The sequence below is a fragment of the Mandrillus leucophaeus genome, unplaced genomic scaffold (assembly GCF_000951045.1).
Source record: "Mandrillus leucophaeus isolate KB7577 unplaced genomic scaffold, Mleu.le_1.0 Scaffold1046, whole genome shotgun sequence".
Taxonomy (NCBI): Eukaryota; Metazoa; Chordata; class Mammalia; order Primates; family Cercopithecidae; genus Mandrillus; species Mandrillus leucophaeus.
Window position 1 is genome coordinate 928603 of NW_012098610.1, and position 17817 is coordinate 946419.

The 17817-nt window shown below is 38.8% G+C and overlaps 1 protein-coding gene across 1 annotated transcript in view; it reads right to left on the reverse strand.

The window, feature by feature from the left end:
• OPHN1 (oligophrenin 1) overlaps nucleotides 1–17817 on the reverse strand; it is a gene marked incomplete at its 5' end in the record, with an annotated part of 249567 nt that overhangs the window by 216367 nt on the left and 15383 nt on the right. Inside the window, 2 exons of the mRNA XM_011980563.1 lie at nucleotides 5395–5466; nucleotides 13694–13755. Of these exons, the coding sequence (XP_011835953.1) occupies nucleotides 5395–5466; nucleotides 13694–13755 (134 nt within the window). The remainder of the gene's footprint in view (nucleotides 1–5394; nucleotides 5467–13693; nucleotides 13756–17817) is intronic.

Here is a 17817-nt window from a genome sequence, read left to right on the forward strand (position 1 = left end):
AGGAGGAGAAGAAGAAGAAGAAGAAGAAGAAGAAGAAGAAGAAGAAGAAGAAGAAGAAGAAGAAGAAGAAGAAGAAGAAGAAGAAGAAGAAAGACGGAGAAGGAGGAGGAGAAGGAGGAGAAGAAGGAGAAGCAGAAGCAGAAGAAGCAGAAGAAGCAGAAGAAGCAGAAGAGGAAGAAGAGGAGGAAGAAGAGGAAGAATAGGAAGAAGAAGAAGAAGAAGAGGAGGAGGAAGAGGAGGAAGAAGAAGAACAGGAAGAAGAGGAAGAAGAAGAGAAGAGAACAAGTGTCCTTCTCATTGCATAAATATACCAACTCCATACAGAAGTTGAAAGACATGTCCTATTTAGTTGAAAACAGGAAGATCTATCTGGTTTAACCGTAAGGATGTAGTTTACATATATTTTTAACCAATAGGGTTCTGTTATAAAAGACATGTTGCCCCCAAATTCCACTATAGAAAACACATCCAAGGGAAAGTGCCACTTGAAGCATCAATGCCACTTTAAGAAGTTAATCCTGCTTGAATAACAGGATGAGTTTATACAGAATATGTTCACTATTAGTTCGGAGCATTATCTGGGTTATTTTGTTCCTTCCTTCTTTGCTTTCATCCTTCCTCCCTACCTCCCTCCACTTCTATGACAAAGAGGTATCCTCCCACATCCTGCAAAGCCAGAGACACATACTGGGAGACCTAGTAACATGAAACCTCTTCATATGCCAGTAGTCACTCAGGAAACATTCAGTGTTCAATACCCCTATCCCTCTGTTCCTGCCTCATTCATTAACTTCTCAGTTCTTTTTTGATCTTTAATTCACAGTAAGTCCATCATCAATCGGACAGTTTCATGGAGCACTTTCTATCTTCCCTATTCTATTACCAGTACTAACAAGAACTACAGTGATTAAAGAAAAATTTTTAGCACATATGATTGATGAAAGAAACTTATTTAGTGCATATTATTTACCAGGTACTGTACTAAAAACTTTATATATGTTAACTAATTTAATTAATTAAATAACTATCTGTATACAAATTTTCATCAAATACTTCCTCCTCTTGATTCTGAAGCCTGAGAAAGCCCACGAACTATCTACCAAATGGGCAGGAGCTATCTACCAAATGTAATTTCTTTGTCTAGTTCAGTGTTATCCAATAGAAAGATAATATAAGCCACATGTAATTTTAAAATGTTTAGTAGTCACATTTCAAAAAGGAAAAATAAGTGGCCAAATATTATCACTTAAACACATAATCAAAATTAAATGTTAATATTTTCTACTTTTTCATACTGTCTTCAAAATCCACAGTATATTTTAGGGTGTATTTTCCACTTACAGTGCAACTAGTTCTGTCTACTGCATTTCTAGTACTCAGTGGACAAATATTTAGTTAATTATCCTTAGAATCTCAAACTAACAGAAGATCAGATTTGGAAGATTTGACATTGTTCTTGTTGTCAGGAGTCATGAGAAAACTGAGGTTCAGAGAGAAGTGCTATTTCCTGCAAAGTGAAATGAGCCCTAGACTTACAACAAAACTCAATTCATATCCAAGCTACTGAGTGACCTTAGAGGCTATACCTCACTGAACTTAGTGTCCCCACCTGTTAATGGAGGATAATAACCTTTACAAGATTGTTCTGAGGTTCAAATGAGAACATGGATCTATATGTGTGAGGGCCTAATATAACACCTACCACAGCCAGTGAACTCACAAAGCTAGCTAGCAGCAGTGCTGGGTATATCAGGCTAAGTCCAATCACGAGATATAAAACACTACAAACAATTAACATATAAGAAAACTCTATATGGTACTCTAAGGCTAAGGAAAAGTACTCAAATAAGGACAAATTTTAATGGGGTTCAGACCTCACTTGAAAAGGAGTAATTTGGCAGGGCGTGGTAGCTCATGCCGGTAATTCTAACACTTTGGGAGGCCAAGGCAGGAGGATGGCTTGAGCTCAGGCATTCGAGACCAGTCTGGGCAACATGGTGAAACCCCATCTCTACAGAAATTACAAAAAAAAAAAAAAAAAATTAGCCAGGCGTGGTGGTATGTGCCTGTAGTCCCAGCAACTTGAGAGGCTGAGGTGAGAGGATCACCTGAGCCCAGAGAGGTCGAGGCTGAAGTGAGTCATGATTATACCACTGCACCTCAGCATGGGTGACAGAGTGAGACCCACCCTGTCTCCCAAAAAAAGAAAAGAAAAGAAGAAATTTAACACACTGGATAGCAGAATGTTTGCTGATTTGGCCCGGTGGTTCACAGTCACTGTGTAAGCAGGAGGCAACTCCCCAGAGTACAAAAAGGCAGGCCAACAGTGACCAGTGGAGAAGGTACAAAGAGAAGGTGGGAAAACTGAGTTGCAGGTGAGCTCAACGGGGCCAGCCTGGGTTGGTGGGAACCCTCTAGGGTGCAAGGTCAATGTATGAGGGCCCTGCAGAGCGGGTAATAGCTCCATGATAACTCTTCACCAGCAAGCGGGCCATGTAGGGTAGGGGGTCTACAGAGGGAAGCTGAAGGACTGCATGGTCATGAAGCCTTCAAGGAGATTGAGGCACCATGTGCCTGGGTGGGTGGCTGGGTCAGAGTTCCATCAGCTGTCCTCCCTGCCCCTGCCCCGCCCCCGCCTCAGCTGGAAACGTGAAGAGATCCCCCTCCTCCTGCAACGTCCCTCCAGCTCCCTCTACTGAGAAAGTTTAAGGCGTGCTCACTATAAAGGAAAGATGCTTAAAGAAAATCTGTCCATTATTACAGAGCAGGTATTGAGAGGCTTGGAACTGATGGGCAATAAATTGAGAACATACGGGGTAGACTATAAGTTACATTTTGACTATTGGAATTCTACATAGTTTATTGGAGACATGACTCACACTAAGTTGGTCTTCTTTGTAGATATGCAGGCTGGCCTTACTGGTAAAGAATTATGAAAAAAGATAGATACATATTTAAACTTCCTGAGACTCACATTCTTCATTGAGACAATGGATATTAAAAATCCTACCTCACAGGTTTGCTGTGAGAATTAAGGAAGAAAGCATGTGTAAAACCCTCAGTTCAGGCATGGGCCATAGGAAGTACAGTCATGCACCACAAAATAATGTTTTAGTAAACAATGAACCGCATATACAATGAAAGTCCTGTAAGATTATAATACAGTATTTTTACTGTATGTTTTATATGTTTAGATAAACAAATACTTACCATTGGGTTATAACTGCCTATACTATTCAGTACAGTTAACACCAGTACAAGTTTGTAGCCTAGGAGCAATAGGCTATACCATATAGCCCAGTTGTGTATTAGGCTACACCATTGAGGTTTGTGTTAAACACACTCCTGTGAAGTTCACACAACCACGAAAACATGTAATGATGCATTTCTCAGAACAACATTAAGTAACGCATGACTGCACATAATACAAATTCATTTCCATTTGCTCAGATAATATGAGGGCAACCATGGTAGCATATCCTTACTTTCCTAGTGTTATTCTTATAAAGGAATGAAAGTAAATCAAATTATTTCACAAGTGGTTATTTTTATCCTCAGTTGTAAGTTTAAATATACTTCTATCCTTCAATTATATCCTCTCCCAACTAAGTATTGATGTTAATGAGACTCCAGTGAAACAAGTAGAATCCAGTATTGCTAGGCTATCAGGGGAACTCACTTTGCTTGAACACCAGTCATTTCTAACAATGCCCATGTAAATCTGATGATAGCAGGTAGTGGGAGCTCAACCACTACTTTGCTCTTTCTTCTCAAAATTTGCTACTTTCATGGCCAGGCATGGAGGCTCATGCCTGTAATACCAGCACTTTGGGAAGGTGAGTTGGCAAGATAGTGTCTTTTAAAAAAAGAAAAACTTACTGTTTTCAAATTCTTGATCCAAACTGATTGTCATGATATTCCAAATAATATCTACTGGTTGGTATGCTCTTAGTCCTAAAAAAACCTAGATGCTTGGATAAGATGCTGTATTTTAGCCCTGGCAGAAGAAACAACCTCTGCTACATGGTGGATATACATTGAGAGCTCATGAAACAGACCTACACCTAGATGAAAAGATTAAAAATGAAAATCATTCACATCCCTTTAACAGGCATTGGAGAATCAGAGATCCATGGGATGGTCAAGCTGAAAAGAATGTGAAATTATCTGGCACACAGCATTATCCAATGGAAGTTTGCACAATGATGGAAATGTATTTTATCTGCACTGTCAAACACAGTAGCTACTAGACACAAGTGACAGCTGAGCACTTGAAATGTGGCTAGAAAGAATGAGGAGCTGAGTTGTTAATTTATTTAAATAGATAGTAGTTACCATAATAGACAGCAAAGATCTAGACAGCATAGCTTAATGCAAAGAGTATGGAATGTAAAGCTAAAAAGACCTTTAGGTCTAAATCCAGGCCACTATCACTTACTAGCCACATCAGTCTGCTCTTGCACTGCTATAAAGAAATACATGAGACTGGGTAATTTATAAAGAAAAGAGATTTAATGGGCTCACAGTTCTGCATGCTGTACAGGAAGTATAGCAGCTTCTCCTTTGGTGAAGTCTCAGGAAACAAAATCATGGCAGAAGGTGAAAGGAAAGCAGGTACATCTTACATGGCCAGAGCAGGAGCAAGAGGTGAGGGAGTTGCTACATACTTTCAAACAACCAGATCTGATGAGAACTCACCACTAGGAGAACAGCATTGAGGGGATGGTCCTCAACCATTCATGAAGGATCCGCCCCCATGATGTAATCACCTCCCACCGGGCCCCACCTCCAACACTGGGAATTACAACTGAACATGAGATTTAGATGGGGACACAGATCCAAACTATATCACTAGTTATATAACTTTGGTCATGTTATTTATCTTGTCCAAGGCTCAGTTACCTCATTTGTGAAATGGGGAAAATGCCAGAAGCACACAAGGTCCTTGTGATTAAAGAATGAACGTAAAGCCCCTAGCCTAGTGCTCAACATAGCAGGCAGTTGATAAATGATAGCTAGTTTTCCAGACAAAACAACAAAAACACCAAAAGGAGAAGCAACTTATGCACAGATACAGAGTCTGTTGGCCACAAAGTCAGAGGCCAATTCTAGATTTTCTTACTTTCTTTCATGATCACTTTTCTCATAGAAACTAATCACCCACCCCTCCGATCCCCTTTGTCATGTTAGTTGAGGCTACTATAACAGAATGCCATAGACAGGGTGACATAAACAACAAACATTTATTTTGCACAGTTTAGGAGGCTGACTAGGCCAAGAGCAAAGCACCAGCAGGTTGGTGCATATCTTTGTAAAGTGAAGAGTAGTAGCCCATACAACTATTTGATTGCTATTAAAAAAAAAAAAATCTTATACATATACAGAAAAATGTACCTTGGTGAAGCCTATTTGCTCCTTCCGGAAATTTTCCAAGGGTTTAATCAGCAAATCACTAGCATTGTGTACCTAGACAAAAAGGAAAAACAAATAAAATAAATTCTAGGTTAACAAGGTTCAAATACAAGATTCCTTGTTACTATGACATTTTCATTTATATACCATCCTGCAAAATGTTAAACGGTTTGCTGATTTGTTGGGGTTTATTATTGTTTGTTTCTATATTGTTTCTGAAAATCGAATGCATTGAGAAGAAGTGGGAGAAAGAATAAGAGGGGCATTTCTCTGTAACTTTAATGATAGTCTGATCTGAGTTTTTAATCGATAAATATCTGAAGTGATGTCACAGAGGAGACCTGAAGGACAGGTGAAAAAGAGAAGAGAAAGAGAATGGCAAATACAAGAAAAGGACAATTGCAGCAAGTGCAAATCATTTCATCAGAGGCAAATGAGTGTGCAGTGATAGCATTAGGATAAAACATTTACAGTCCTGCCTGTGCCATAAAACCAGAAAATTTCCTTCAGAATGTGGAGTGCATTACAGCATCACAGAAAACACTAGACTAGGCCTTCAAATCACCTAAATATAAATGCTCAGAAGCTAATAGGAATGGCCTGTTCAGGGACTATTAATATTGGCATTAATAAATATGTTCTGGAGATATAAAAACATCAAAATCAAAGAAGACCCCTTGTTCTTTGGGCAGGTAAAGGTATACAAAGCTTTTTCTTCATATAAACCTCTTAAGAGATTGTGTATGTCCAAGGCAACAAGTGGGGTTTGTGCCTCCGTGGTGAGAGTTAGAATCACTAAAATGGAAGACCTTAGAGAAGGCATCTAAAGGGCTGCATTTTGGGAATCATTGCATTAATTTTTATTAATTAGCTACAAGACAGAAAACTAAAAGACAAGTTTCCTTGCCATATAAGACATAAGTGTCAGTAAGACAAGATATATCTTCATAACAAAAATAGACAACAGAGGAAAAAGTCAGTTTTGACAAGATCTGACTTCTCCAATCTAAGAAGCAATTTTTAACCTACCACCCCAAAAGTGTGGAAAGTTGTGGGGCATTAGCGCATGGGTTATACGTGTCTTTCAGGTAATTTGGGCCTCTTGTTTTGTGTGTAGGTATGATTCAAGGTTCAACTAAATGGGCAAACTCCTAAAATGTCACTGCTAGCCTTTGTATGAGAACAACCTGGTGAACCCTGACATTCTGATCTACTGCAGCTCCTAATGCTACCATCCAGGACAGGCAGCACCCAGCAAAAAAATATATAAAACTAGGCAAGAAAAAAAAATGTTTTCCTTGAGAACAGTCATTCTCTATGTCTCCTGATCACCAGTGCTTTTATAGCTGGCTTTCTAAAACTTGTTTGCTACAAGCCTAGACTTAAAAAATCATGTAACCCTTCCCAAAGTTTGCTGATTTTTACAAAAACAGATCTCTTGCCTACTAACACTTCCAGACCCTGTCTGATTCTCATCACATCTCTTCTCTTCTACTGGATCTATGAAACCCCATTGAGTCCTAATCGTACTATAACCTACCTCCCAGTACGACCCTTAACATTCTCTTTTCATCTCTGAGTGTGCTCATTAGCCAAAGGCAGTAAAGTCTATAAATTCCACCCTGCAAGAACCCCTAGTAAAGACTTCTCTATGCAGGTCTGACTCATAGAAAGATTCGTTTTGGTTGCTTAGGAAATCAAAGATTCACTAACAATTATGGTATCAAAAAAAATTACACGAAAGTCTCTCCTTAATTGAAAGTAAAACTTCTTCTACTAAAAATATCCACAAATTAAGTCATTGGTGTCATAGGCCCAGTACAGAAAGTCATTTTTCTCCTTTAGTATTGTGGAAGCCTTAAAACATGGCCACAAACTCTGACATGCCTTCCATTGAGAGGTGAGGTCTATATTCCCTCTACCTTGAATGTGAGTGGGCTTGTTAATATTTTGAACAAATAGAACACTCCAGAAGTAACACTCTGTGACATTTGAAGCTAGGTCATAAAAGGCCAGGACCAGTTCTCTCCCAGTTCTCTTGGAATACTCTCACTAGGAGCCTTGAGACAGTATATGAGAAGTTTAATTACCCTGAGATTACCAAACAGAAGAGGCCAAATTCTAGTCAATGTCTCATACCAGCTGAATCTGCCCTTCCTGCCATCCCCAGTGGAAGGTGCCAAACATTAGGAAAACCATTTTGGACCTTCCGTATCAACTCATCTGCTAGGTAAATGCCATCATTTGGAGCAGAAGAATCGCCCAGCTGACCCGTCTGAATGCCTAACCCACAAAATAATTACAAATAATTAGTTTAAGTTTAAGCCAGTAATCTGCAACCTTTTTGGCACCAGGGACCAGAATCATGGAAGACAATTTTTCCATGGACCCAGGGTAGGGGGAGGTGGAGATGGTTTCAGGATGAAACTGTTCAACCTCAGATCATCAGGCATTAGACTGTCATAAAGAGCATGCAACCTAGATCCTGCATGCACAGTTCACAATAGGGTTTGCTCCTATGAGAATCTAATGGGGCTACTGATCTGATAGCAGGCAGATCTCAAGCAGTAATGCTCCCTATCCTGCTGCTCACCTCCTGCTGTGTGGCCAGGTTCCTAATAGGCCATAGACTGGTGCCCCGCAGCCTAGGGGTGGGGGACCCTGGTTTCAGCCACTAATATTAGAAAAAGGTATGAAGCAATAGATAATTAGAAAGACAATTTGCAGTTTAAAAAATGCAATACGGGTCGGGTGCAGTGGCTCACACCTGTAATCCTAGCACTTTGGGAAGCTGAGGCGGATGAATCACCTGAGGTCAGGGTTTCAAGACCAGCCTGGTCAAAATGGTGAAACCCCGTCTCTACTACAAATACAAAAAACTAGCCAGACGAGGTGGCACATGCCTGTAATCCCAGCTACTTGGGAGGCTGAGGCAGGAGAATCACCTGAACCCAGGAGGCAGAGGTTGCAGTGAGCCAAGACTGCGTCACTGCTCTCCAGTCTGGGTGACAGAGTGAGACTCAGTTTCATAAATAAATAAATAAATAAATGTAATACCTAAGAAGTGGCCAACTGGGAAACATTGAAGAAGTTTGCCTTTAAATAAGAAGTGAACATACTACTTTCTAAAGCCTGTATGGAGCTGGGCCCTTTCATATTCAGGAACCCCCAGGATGGCAGAGTTGCTGGCTTTTCATGCCCCAAAGGGGATTGTCCTGCATAAGCAAGTGTGTCAGCAACTTCTCACACAGGGTCCACAAGGCCACTGACTTTTAGATTTTTGATCCCAGTTCAGTCTAGAAAAATAGTCCGTGGTTTACTAGAATTGCAGTACATCATTTTCCCTTAATCACTTTGGCAATACTGCTCCCAGTCTCCTACAGCACAAACAGATACTCTGAATCTTTTCCTTTCTATGACACTCATTGGTAATTATATTATTTTCTTGTCAGAATAGAGACTTAGGAATGTAGAAAAAAGTCACATTGAGGATTTCCTCTTTTTTCTTTCTCATTCTATTTTATTCTGAAACCCCTTAGAACTTGAGCAATGACTCCCCTTTTAAGTAAACTTGGCCTTTAATCTCTTCTCTAATCACTGCATTCATTGTGTGAGCTCACTGGGGACAAAAACTCCCACCTGCTATCTCAGGTAGAATCTTCACCATAAGGAGTGACATCCTAAACTCATTAGTGAGTTTCTATCATCAGAATCCTATTGAATAAAGGCCAAAGTAACACTGAACAAGGTGTTGAGCAGAATAGAGATGATACTCAGTCCAGTATAGCAGGATTGTTCAGGAATCTTTGATGGTAAATGAAATATCAAAAGAAAGCACTGGGCTGGGCACAGTGGCTTGCGCCTGTAATCTCAGCACTTTGGGAGGCCAAGGCGGGTGGATCAGCTGAGGCCAGGAGTTCGAGGCCAGCCTGGCCAACATGGCAAAACCCCATCTCTACTAAAAATACAAAAATTAGCTGGGCATGGTGGTAGGTGCCTATAGTCCCAGCTACTCAGGAGGCTGAGGCAGGAGAATCACTTGAACGCAGGAGGCAGAGGTTGCAGTGAGCCGAGATCACGCCACTGCACTCCAGCCTGGGCAACAGAGGGAGACTCTGTCTCAAAAAATAAAAAATAAAAACTTTTTTTAAAAAGAGAGAGCATTAAAGACAGGCTGAAATATCATGGGGGCCTCTTTAGGTGACTTTTGGCAGTCTTCAAAAACAGACCTTGCACATTGCCAACAGAGGCCTCTTTGGAGTCAGAAAAGAATCTAGGCAAGCTTCATAATCATATAAGAAGTGTGCAATTCAGACTTTTCGAGGCCCTCCCCCCCCCTTTTTTTTTTCTTGGCAGGGCCTTACTCGCCCAGGCTGTAGTACAGTGGCATGATCATGACTCACTGCAGCCTTGACCTCCTCAGGTTCAGGAGATCCCCCCACCTCAGCCTCCCAAGTAGCTGAGATTACAGGTGCACGATAACGCCCGGCTAATTTTTGTATTTTTAGTAGAGACAGGGTTTCGCCATGTTGGTCAGGCTGCTTTTGAACTCCTGGCCTCAAGCGATCTGCCTGCCTCAGCCTCCCAAAGAGCTAGGATTACGAGCATGAGCCACCGCACCCAGCCCCAAGAGGATACTTTTGAGAACATCACAGGGATGCCCTTCCTCACTTCTTCCCTTCATAATTCCTTCCCCAATTTATATTCGTTTATGGAGATGACCAGACACAGGCAATTTCCATGCTTGAGGGCTGTGAACTTTCTTCCTGTTATTCTAAAGCTTATTTTGGACTCTTCTTTTACAAAGGATAAAATGCAATATAAGACCCATTAAATTATCCAGATTGGGGTAGAGGGGTCCTTTTGCTACAAAGCCAGGAAATGGAAAAGTTATAATCAAGCAATGAATTCCTGGCATGGGGTGAAAGCACTCATTAAGCCTAACCATCTCAGCATTCCTGGAATTAAGTGGGAAATAGGGAGCAAACACTCAATATATGATTGAAAAGTTGTTGGGACAAAAGGGCACAACATAATTAAAGACAGAAGAAAATGAGTCAGTCATGTGGCAAAGTACCAGCAGGAAGGGTGAGAAAAACAACATCTCAAAAGATGAATACTACTTTAATATGTGAGGGCTTTGTTATTGGGTAAATAAAAGAGATGGAGAAACAACTAGGACTAAAGCGAAGTACAGCTGAGCTTTCTAATGCTATCTGAATGAAATGGGGGCAAATGCCTTTGAAAACAACATGGGCAGCAGTCCACAAACTCTGTGGGCAGAGAAGAACATTTAGTAGAGTGTGTATTAGCAAGGGGGCCATCTAAGAGGCTCCAGGGAAACCACACATATTGGTCTCTTCTTAGTACATTTAAAAGCAAATATTTTAAACTAAGAAAATTCCCAAGTCATATTTCCACAAGCAGAATCTTGTGAGTAACTAAAGACAACTAAAAACCATGCTTACATAATCAGTATTTTCCCCTTATAAAACACTTCCATGTTTACTATATTATTTGGAGAACTTTAAACAACCATAAGAGATGGGGATTATTTTCCTCACTCTACAAATAAGAAAAAGGAGCCCAGAAAAATGAAGTAATTAATCTGAAGTCAACAAGTTAGTGACAGAGCCAGAATTAGAGCCTTAATTCTCTAATTCCCCTACCTCCAAGTCCTGCTTTCAATCCTACTTCTCTAGGAGTCTAGATTCTATGAGCAGTATTTTGAGAAGGCAGTACCACACTGTTGAAAGGAAAGAGGTTTTATAGGTAAATGAGTTCTGGCTGTTGGAATAAATAGCTTTAACAAAACTGAGAAGCCCACAAAAGGTTATCTGATGGAGAAAGGTAAAGTAGACCACTTTGATATCCTCTACAGAATTCCCATCTTACCATCATGCCCGTAATAAAAATGAATATTGATCAACATATACATTTCAACATTTAAGTCCCCAATAAGTCTGTGGTGGGGACAAGGACCAGTATTTCCAATAATTTTCTGCTGGTCTGGTCATGATGGTACTGCTGCTCTAAGGACCACACAAAAAGATTATTTTTAGGCTGTTAAAATAATTAGACTTCATAAAAATGAAACCCTGAAGTACAAATCTAGCAAAATACATAGAAGATCTATATAAGGAAACTATAAAACTCTGATGAAAGAAATAAAAAACAATGTAACTAAATGGAGAGATAACCCATGTTCACATTTAGGAAAAGTCAATATTTTTAAGATATCAGTTTTTCCCTGGTATCTTAAAAGCAAATCCTAATCAAAATAAAAAAGATATCTCTAGGATCTTAAAAGCAATCCCAATCAAAATCCCAGCAAGTTATTTTGTGGATATGAACAAACTGATTCTTAAGCTTATACCTGACTTCAATGGTTTTTACTACAATGCAATTCCTACCATGCTAAAGTTATGAAGATAGTGTGGTGTTGGTGAAAGAACAGATAAATAGATCAATGGAACAGAAATAGAGAGCCCAGATACAGACCCATATAAATATAGTCAAGTGATCTTTGATAAAGGACAAAAAGTAATTCAAGGAGAAAGAATAGTATTTTCAAAAAATAATGTTGGAGCAACTGGATATCCACATGCAAAACAGTGAATCTAGACACAGACCTTATATCCTTCATAAAAATTAATTCAAAATGAATCATTGACCTAAATGTAAAACAAAAAGCTATAAAATTCCAAAAAGATAACATAGGAGAAAATCTGGGTGACCTTGGATTTGGAAAAGACTCTTTAGATATAACACCAAAAGCATGATCCATTAAAGCAAAAATGTATAAGTTGGACTTCATTAAAATAAAAAACCTATGCAATGCAAAAGATACTGTTAAGAAAATAAAAAGACAAGCCACAGATGGGGAGAAAATCCTTGCAAATGCCTATTGGATAAACGTCTGGCATCTAAAATATACAAAGAACTCTTAAAACTTAACAAAAGAAAATCAATTTAAAAATAGGCAAAAGAACTGAACAAATACCTCACCCGAGAGGATATACCGATGGCAGTTAACCATATGGAAAGATGCTCTGCATAATATGTGATTAGGGAGTTGCAAATTACAACAGCAATGAGATATGACTACACACCCGTGAGAATGGCTAAAATCCAGAACACTGACAACAGCAAATGCTGGTAAGAACATGGAGCTGGCGAGGACATGGAGCAAGAGGAACTCTGATTCATTGCTGGTTATGCACAGCTATTTTGGAAGTTGGTTGGGCAATTTTTTACAAAATTAAACATACTCTGACAATTTACACTCCAGCAATTACACTCCTTATTATTTAACTAAATCAGTTGGAAATTTGTATCAACACAAAAACCTACATACAACTGTTTATAATAGTTTTCCTTGTAATTGCCAAAATTACCAAGATGTCCCTCAGTAGGTGAATGGATAAACTGTGGTAACTCATACAATGGGATATTATTTAATGATAAAAATAAATGACAGGAAAATAAAATGCATATTGCTAAGTCAAATACGCCAATCTGAAATGGCTACATACTGTTTGATATCAACTATAAACATTCTGGAAAAGGCAAAACACAATAAAAAAAAGATCAGTAGTTGTCAGGGTTTCAGGACTGGAGGAGGAAGAGAAGGATGAATAGATTGAACAAAAGAAATGTTCATGGTCATGAATCTATTCTGTATGGTGGCACTGTAATGGTGGATACATGTCATTATATATTTGTCAAATCCATAAAATGTACAATATCAAAAGTAAATCCTAATGTAAACTATGAACTTTAGCTAATAATATTGTTTCAATATTGGCTCATCAATTATAACAAATGTATCACATTCACGATGTTTAATAACAGAGAAAACTGAATGGGAGAGAGAAAGGTGGTATATGAGTTCTCTCTGTATTTTCTACTGATTTTCTCTATAAAAGTAAAACTACTCTACAAATTGAAGGTTAACAAATGGATAATTTGGCTAAAAACACTAAAGACCTCAATTTCTGTCAACATGTTTAAAGGCCCAGTTTAATATCCACTGAAATTCTTTTTCACTGAAATGAATACAGATGGGATTTGCACATTAATTTCCCTCTATCTAATGCCAAACTCTCAGGGTGGAAGCTTGAGACATAATAACCAGATCTATTACCTAACTATTTTTACAGCACCAAGAAGCTATCTGACAGAAATCAAAATAGTATAGGATCAATCCAAGCAAAAAGGACAGGAAAAATCCCCTATATCACCCATGAACTCAGCTTCAGTGACAGAGTTAGTGACTTACCATCATCATCCTCTCATTTTCTACCTCGTTGAGCAATTCAGCAAATTCCTTGAAGGATTCAGCTGGAAGGAGAGAATCAAATGTAAAATAAATTAATCATGGTGCTTGATAGACAAAGGGACAGAGATCTGTGCAACAGGAAGTAGGGACCAGTGCCCTATGCCCACATGGCCACTAGAAGAAGGTGTCAAATCGGAGGACAAAAGCAGGTGTTCAGTACCTATTGAATGTTTCTTTTCTTTTCTGTTTTATCAACCCCCATATACTTTAATATTTTATTTAATCCTTACAGCCACTCAGGAGTAGCTAGAATTTCTCTTATTTCATAGACAAGCAAAGATTAGAAAAGAGGCAAGGGGTTTGCTGTGTAATGAATGGCATCTATAGAACCCTGAAATGAGTTTAGATCCCTGTTCCACTACTGACCAACCAGAGAGTATTGCTGTAAAAACTAAATTGGATGGTAAATGTAGGGTCAACACAAAGTAAATAATAAATACTACCCTTTCCACCCTCCCAAACTTTCTACTCTTCTAGTGCCAATTGTGCCACTTACTGGCAGGATGACTGGGCAAATCACTTCCCTTCTCAGAAATTTTGATGTCTTTATAAACAAAAAAAAGGTAAGTTAAGCTAAACAGTCTTTAGTGCCTCTTCAAATTCCTCAACTTCTCTCCAGAAGCAGGAAATATATTCTCAACTGGCATCTGAATAAAAGCCTGGAAAAACAAATTTGTCCACACTACCATTTTTAATCAAAAATTGAGTTTCCTCCTTTAAAGAACTGAATAAGTCCAGCATTCCTGGTGTCAAGGAAATGAATTTCGGGGTCAACACAGCATGCAAGGCAATGACATTTCTTTCTTCTTCTGAGGATTAAGTTGCTGCAAATACCCAGGGAGATCACCTTTGCAAACACTAAATTCATTCAGAGCTCAACTGTAGCATAGAAAAGATAAACACCACACTCAGGAAGAGTAAATAGGAAAAAATGGAAATGTTTGTTGACCTTCTGTCCCCAAATACTTTATGCTAAGAAAACTGTCAGAGAGATTTTTTCAATTAGCATTTTTCCAGACACGATCAGTTTACCTCTAAAGGAAATGTGACAAATATCATATTCAAACATTTAAAGGAAAAGACTAATTTTATGGACATTAAATGTGCCAAGCCTTCTGCTTCAGGGTTTAATTGTGACGATACCTTTATTAGGTGCTTATTATTATCACTGAATTGATATCACCATATAATATAGTTTGGATATCTATCTCCTCTAAATCTCAGGTTGAAACTTAATCCCCAATGTTGGAGGTGAGGCCTGGTCCGAGGTGTTTGGGTCATGGGGTTGGATCCCTCATGAACAGATTGGTGCAGTCCTCCTGGTAATGAATGACTTCTCCTTGTATTACCTCCCACCCCCAGATCTGATGGTGCAAAACAGCCTGATATCTTCTCCACTCTCTCTTGCTCCATCTCTGGCCATGTGACACACTGATTCCCTTTCTTCTTCTGCCACCACTGGAAGCTTCCTGAGGTGCTCACCAGAAGCAGATGCTGATGCCATGCTTCCTATATAGCCTGCAGAACCATGAGCCAAATAAACCTCTCTTCTTCATAAATCACCTGGCCTTGGGTATTCCTTTATGGTGACACAAACAGACTGAGACATAATAAAATGCACCATTTAAAGTGTACAATTCAGTGGCTTTTAGTATATTCACAAAGTTTTGCAACTATCACCACTGTATAATTGCAGAACATTTTAATCACCCCCAAAAGAAACCCAAACCCTATTAGCATTACACCCCATTACCACTTCCTCCCAACACCCAGACAACCACTAATCTAGTTTCTATTTCCATGAACTTGCCTACTCTAGACATTTCACATAAATGGAAACACATGTGACCTCTGAATCTTGTTTATGCAACCATGAACATTTGTGAACAAGTTTTATATGGATGTATGCACATATGAAAAGTTGGCCCTCCATGTATGTGAATTTCACATCCCACAAATACTGTATTTTTCTATCCAAATCAAAGAGAAAAAGTCTGCATGTAACTGGACCTCTGCGTTTTGAACCCATATTGTTTAAGGGTCAACTATATTTAGTATTTCTTTATAATCAGTTTTATTTCTCTAGGATTAGTAATAATATCCCCTATTTCATTCCTGATTTTATAATTCAAGTAGTCTCATGGTCAGTCTAGCTAAGGGTTTATCAATTTTGTTTAACTTTATGAAGAACAGATGTTTGGTTTCAACGATTGTCTTGTTATTTTGACAAGGCTGCCTTATTATTGTATTCTTTTACTGTTCTCCATTTCATTTATTTCCTCTTTAGTCTTTATTATTTCTTTGCTTATGTTTCTTTAGTTTGCTCATGTTTCTTTAGTTTGCTCTTGTTTTTCCAGTGTCTTAGGTTGGAAAGTTTGGTTATTGATTTGATATCTTTGTTCCTTTTTAACATAGGAATTTGAAGCTACAAATTTCCTTCCAAACACTGTTTTAGCAGCATCCCATAAGATTTAGTATGTTGTGACTATTTTCATTCATTTCTATTCTTTCATTTTTCTCTTATTTTTTACAAGATTATCTCTTTGTTACTTTCTTTCATTAGACTATCATGTTTAGGCATGTATCTCAAAGTTTAACTTGTTGGATGTGCATATTCATGTTTTTCACCAAATTTGCCAATTTCTTGGCCATTATTTCTTTAAATATTCTTTCTTTCCCGTCTCTCTTCTTCTGAAGTTCTCATTCTGTATACGCTCTTATGCTTGATGATACCCCACAGGTATCTGAGGTTCTGTTCATTTTTCTCAATTATTATTCTTTATTTCCCTCAGATTGAATGATGTCAATTCACTTGTCTTTAAATTTGCTGATCATTTATTCTCCCAGTACAAATATGATGCTGAACCCCCAGTAGTAAGTTTTTCATTTCAGTTATTATACTGCAACTTTCAACTGCAAGTTTCAGTTGATTCCTTTAAAAAAATCCATCTCTTTATTGATATTGTCTATTTTGTAAGACACTGTTCTCATTCATTTCTTAAGTTCTTTAGACATGGTCTCATTTATTAATTTAAATATATTTAAATAGGTAATGAAACTCTTTGTCTAGGAAATCTAATATAAGGGCTTCCTTGGGGACAGGTTCTATTAATTGCTTTTTTTCCCTTGTTCAAGGGTCATATTTTACTATTTCTTTGCATGTTTCATAATTTTTTAAAAGTTAACATTCTAACTAGTGTGACAACTTTGGAAATCAGAACTCCTCTTTCCCCAGAGCTTGTTATTCTTGTGGTTGCTGGCTGTTTATTGGCTTCATGGACTCAATCTATAGTCTGTATTCTTTGTCATATGAAACCACTAAAGCCTCTGATCAGTAAGCTTACTGGTCAACAAGTGATTGGACAGAGACTTCTTTAAACGGTTTGAACAAATATCCCCAAGCCTTTGCTGAAGGGCTCTCTGTGTATTGTGGGGTGTACCTTCAACATTCAGCCAGACAGTTTGCAACTGTGCCTTAGCCTTCACTCCTCCTTGCAAAGAGCTGAAGGTCAGCCAGAAGTGGGAGACTAGAGATGTCTCAAGTCTTTCTTCTAGACAGGTACAAACACTGGGTATGTACAAAGCCCCTCTCACATGCATGACCTCCTAGATTTCCAGGAATACCTCACAGCTCTTTAAAGCTCTCCAAGGATAACTCATTCTCTATTTTGTCCTGTTTGGTTTGTTGTTCAGTTTTTTGTTTGCTACTTTATTCTTTTTGTTGCCTGTGGAAACTGTAGTACTAAACAACTGCCACTGATTGTTTTCAGAAAATGCCCTAGGGGCCAGGTGGGGTGGCTCACACCTGTAATCCTAGCACTCTGGGAGGCTCAGGCAGGTGGATTGCTTGAGACCAGGAGTTTGAGACCAGCCTGGCCAACGTGGAGAAACTTGTCTCTACTAAAAATACAAAAATTAGCTAGGTGTGGTGGCAGGTGCCTGTAATTCTAGCTACTCAGGAGGCTGAGGCAGGACTATTGCTTGAACTCGGGAGGCGGAGGTTTCAGTGAGCCAAGATGCCACTACCGCACTATAGCCTGGATGAGAGAGAGAGAGAGAGAGAG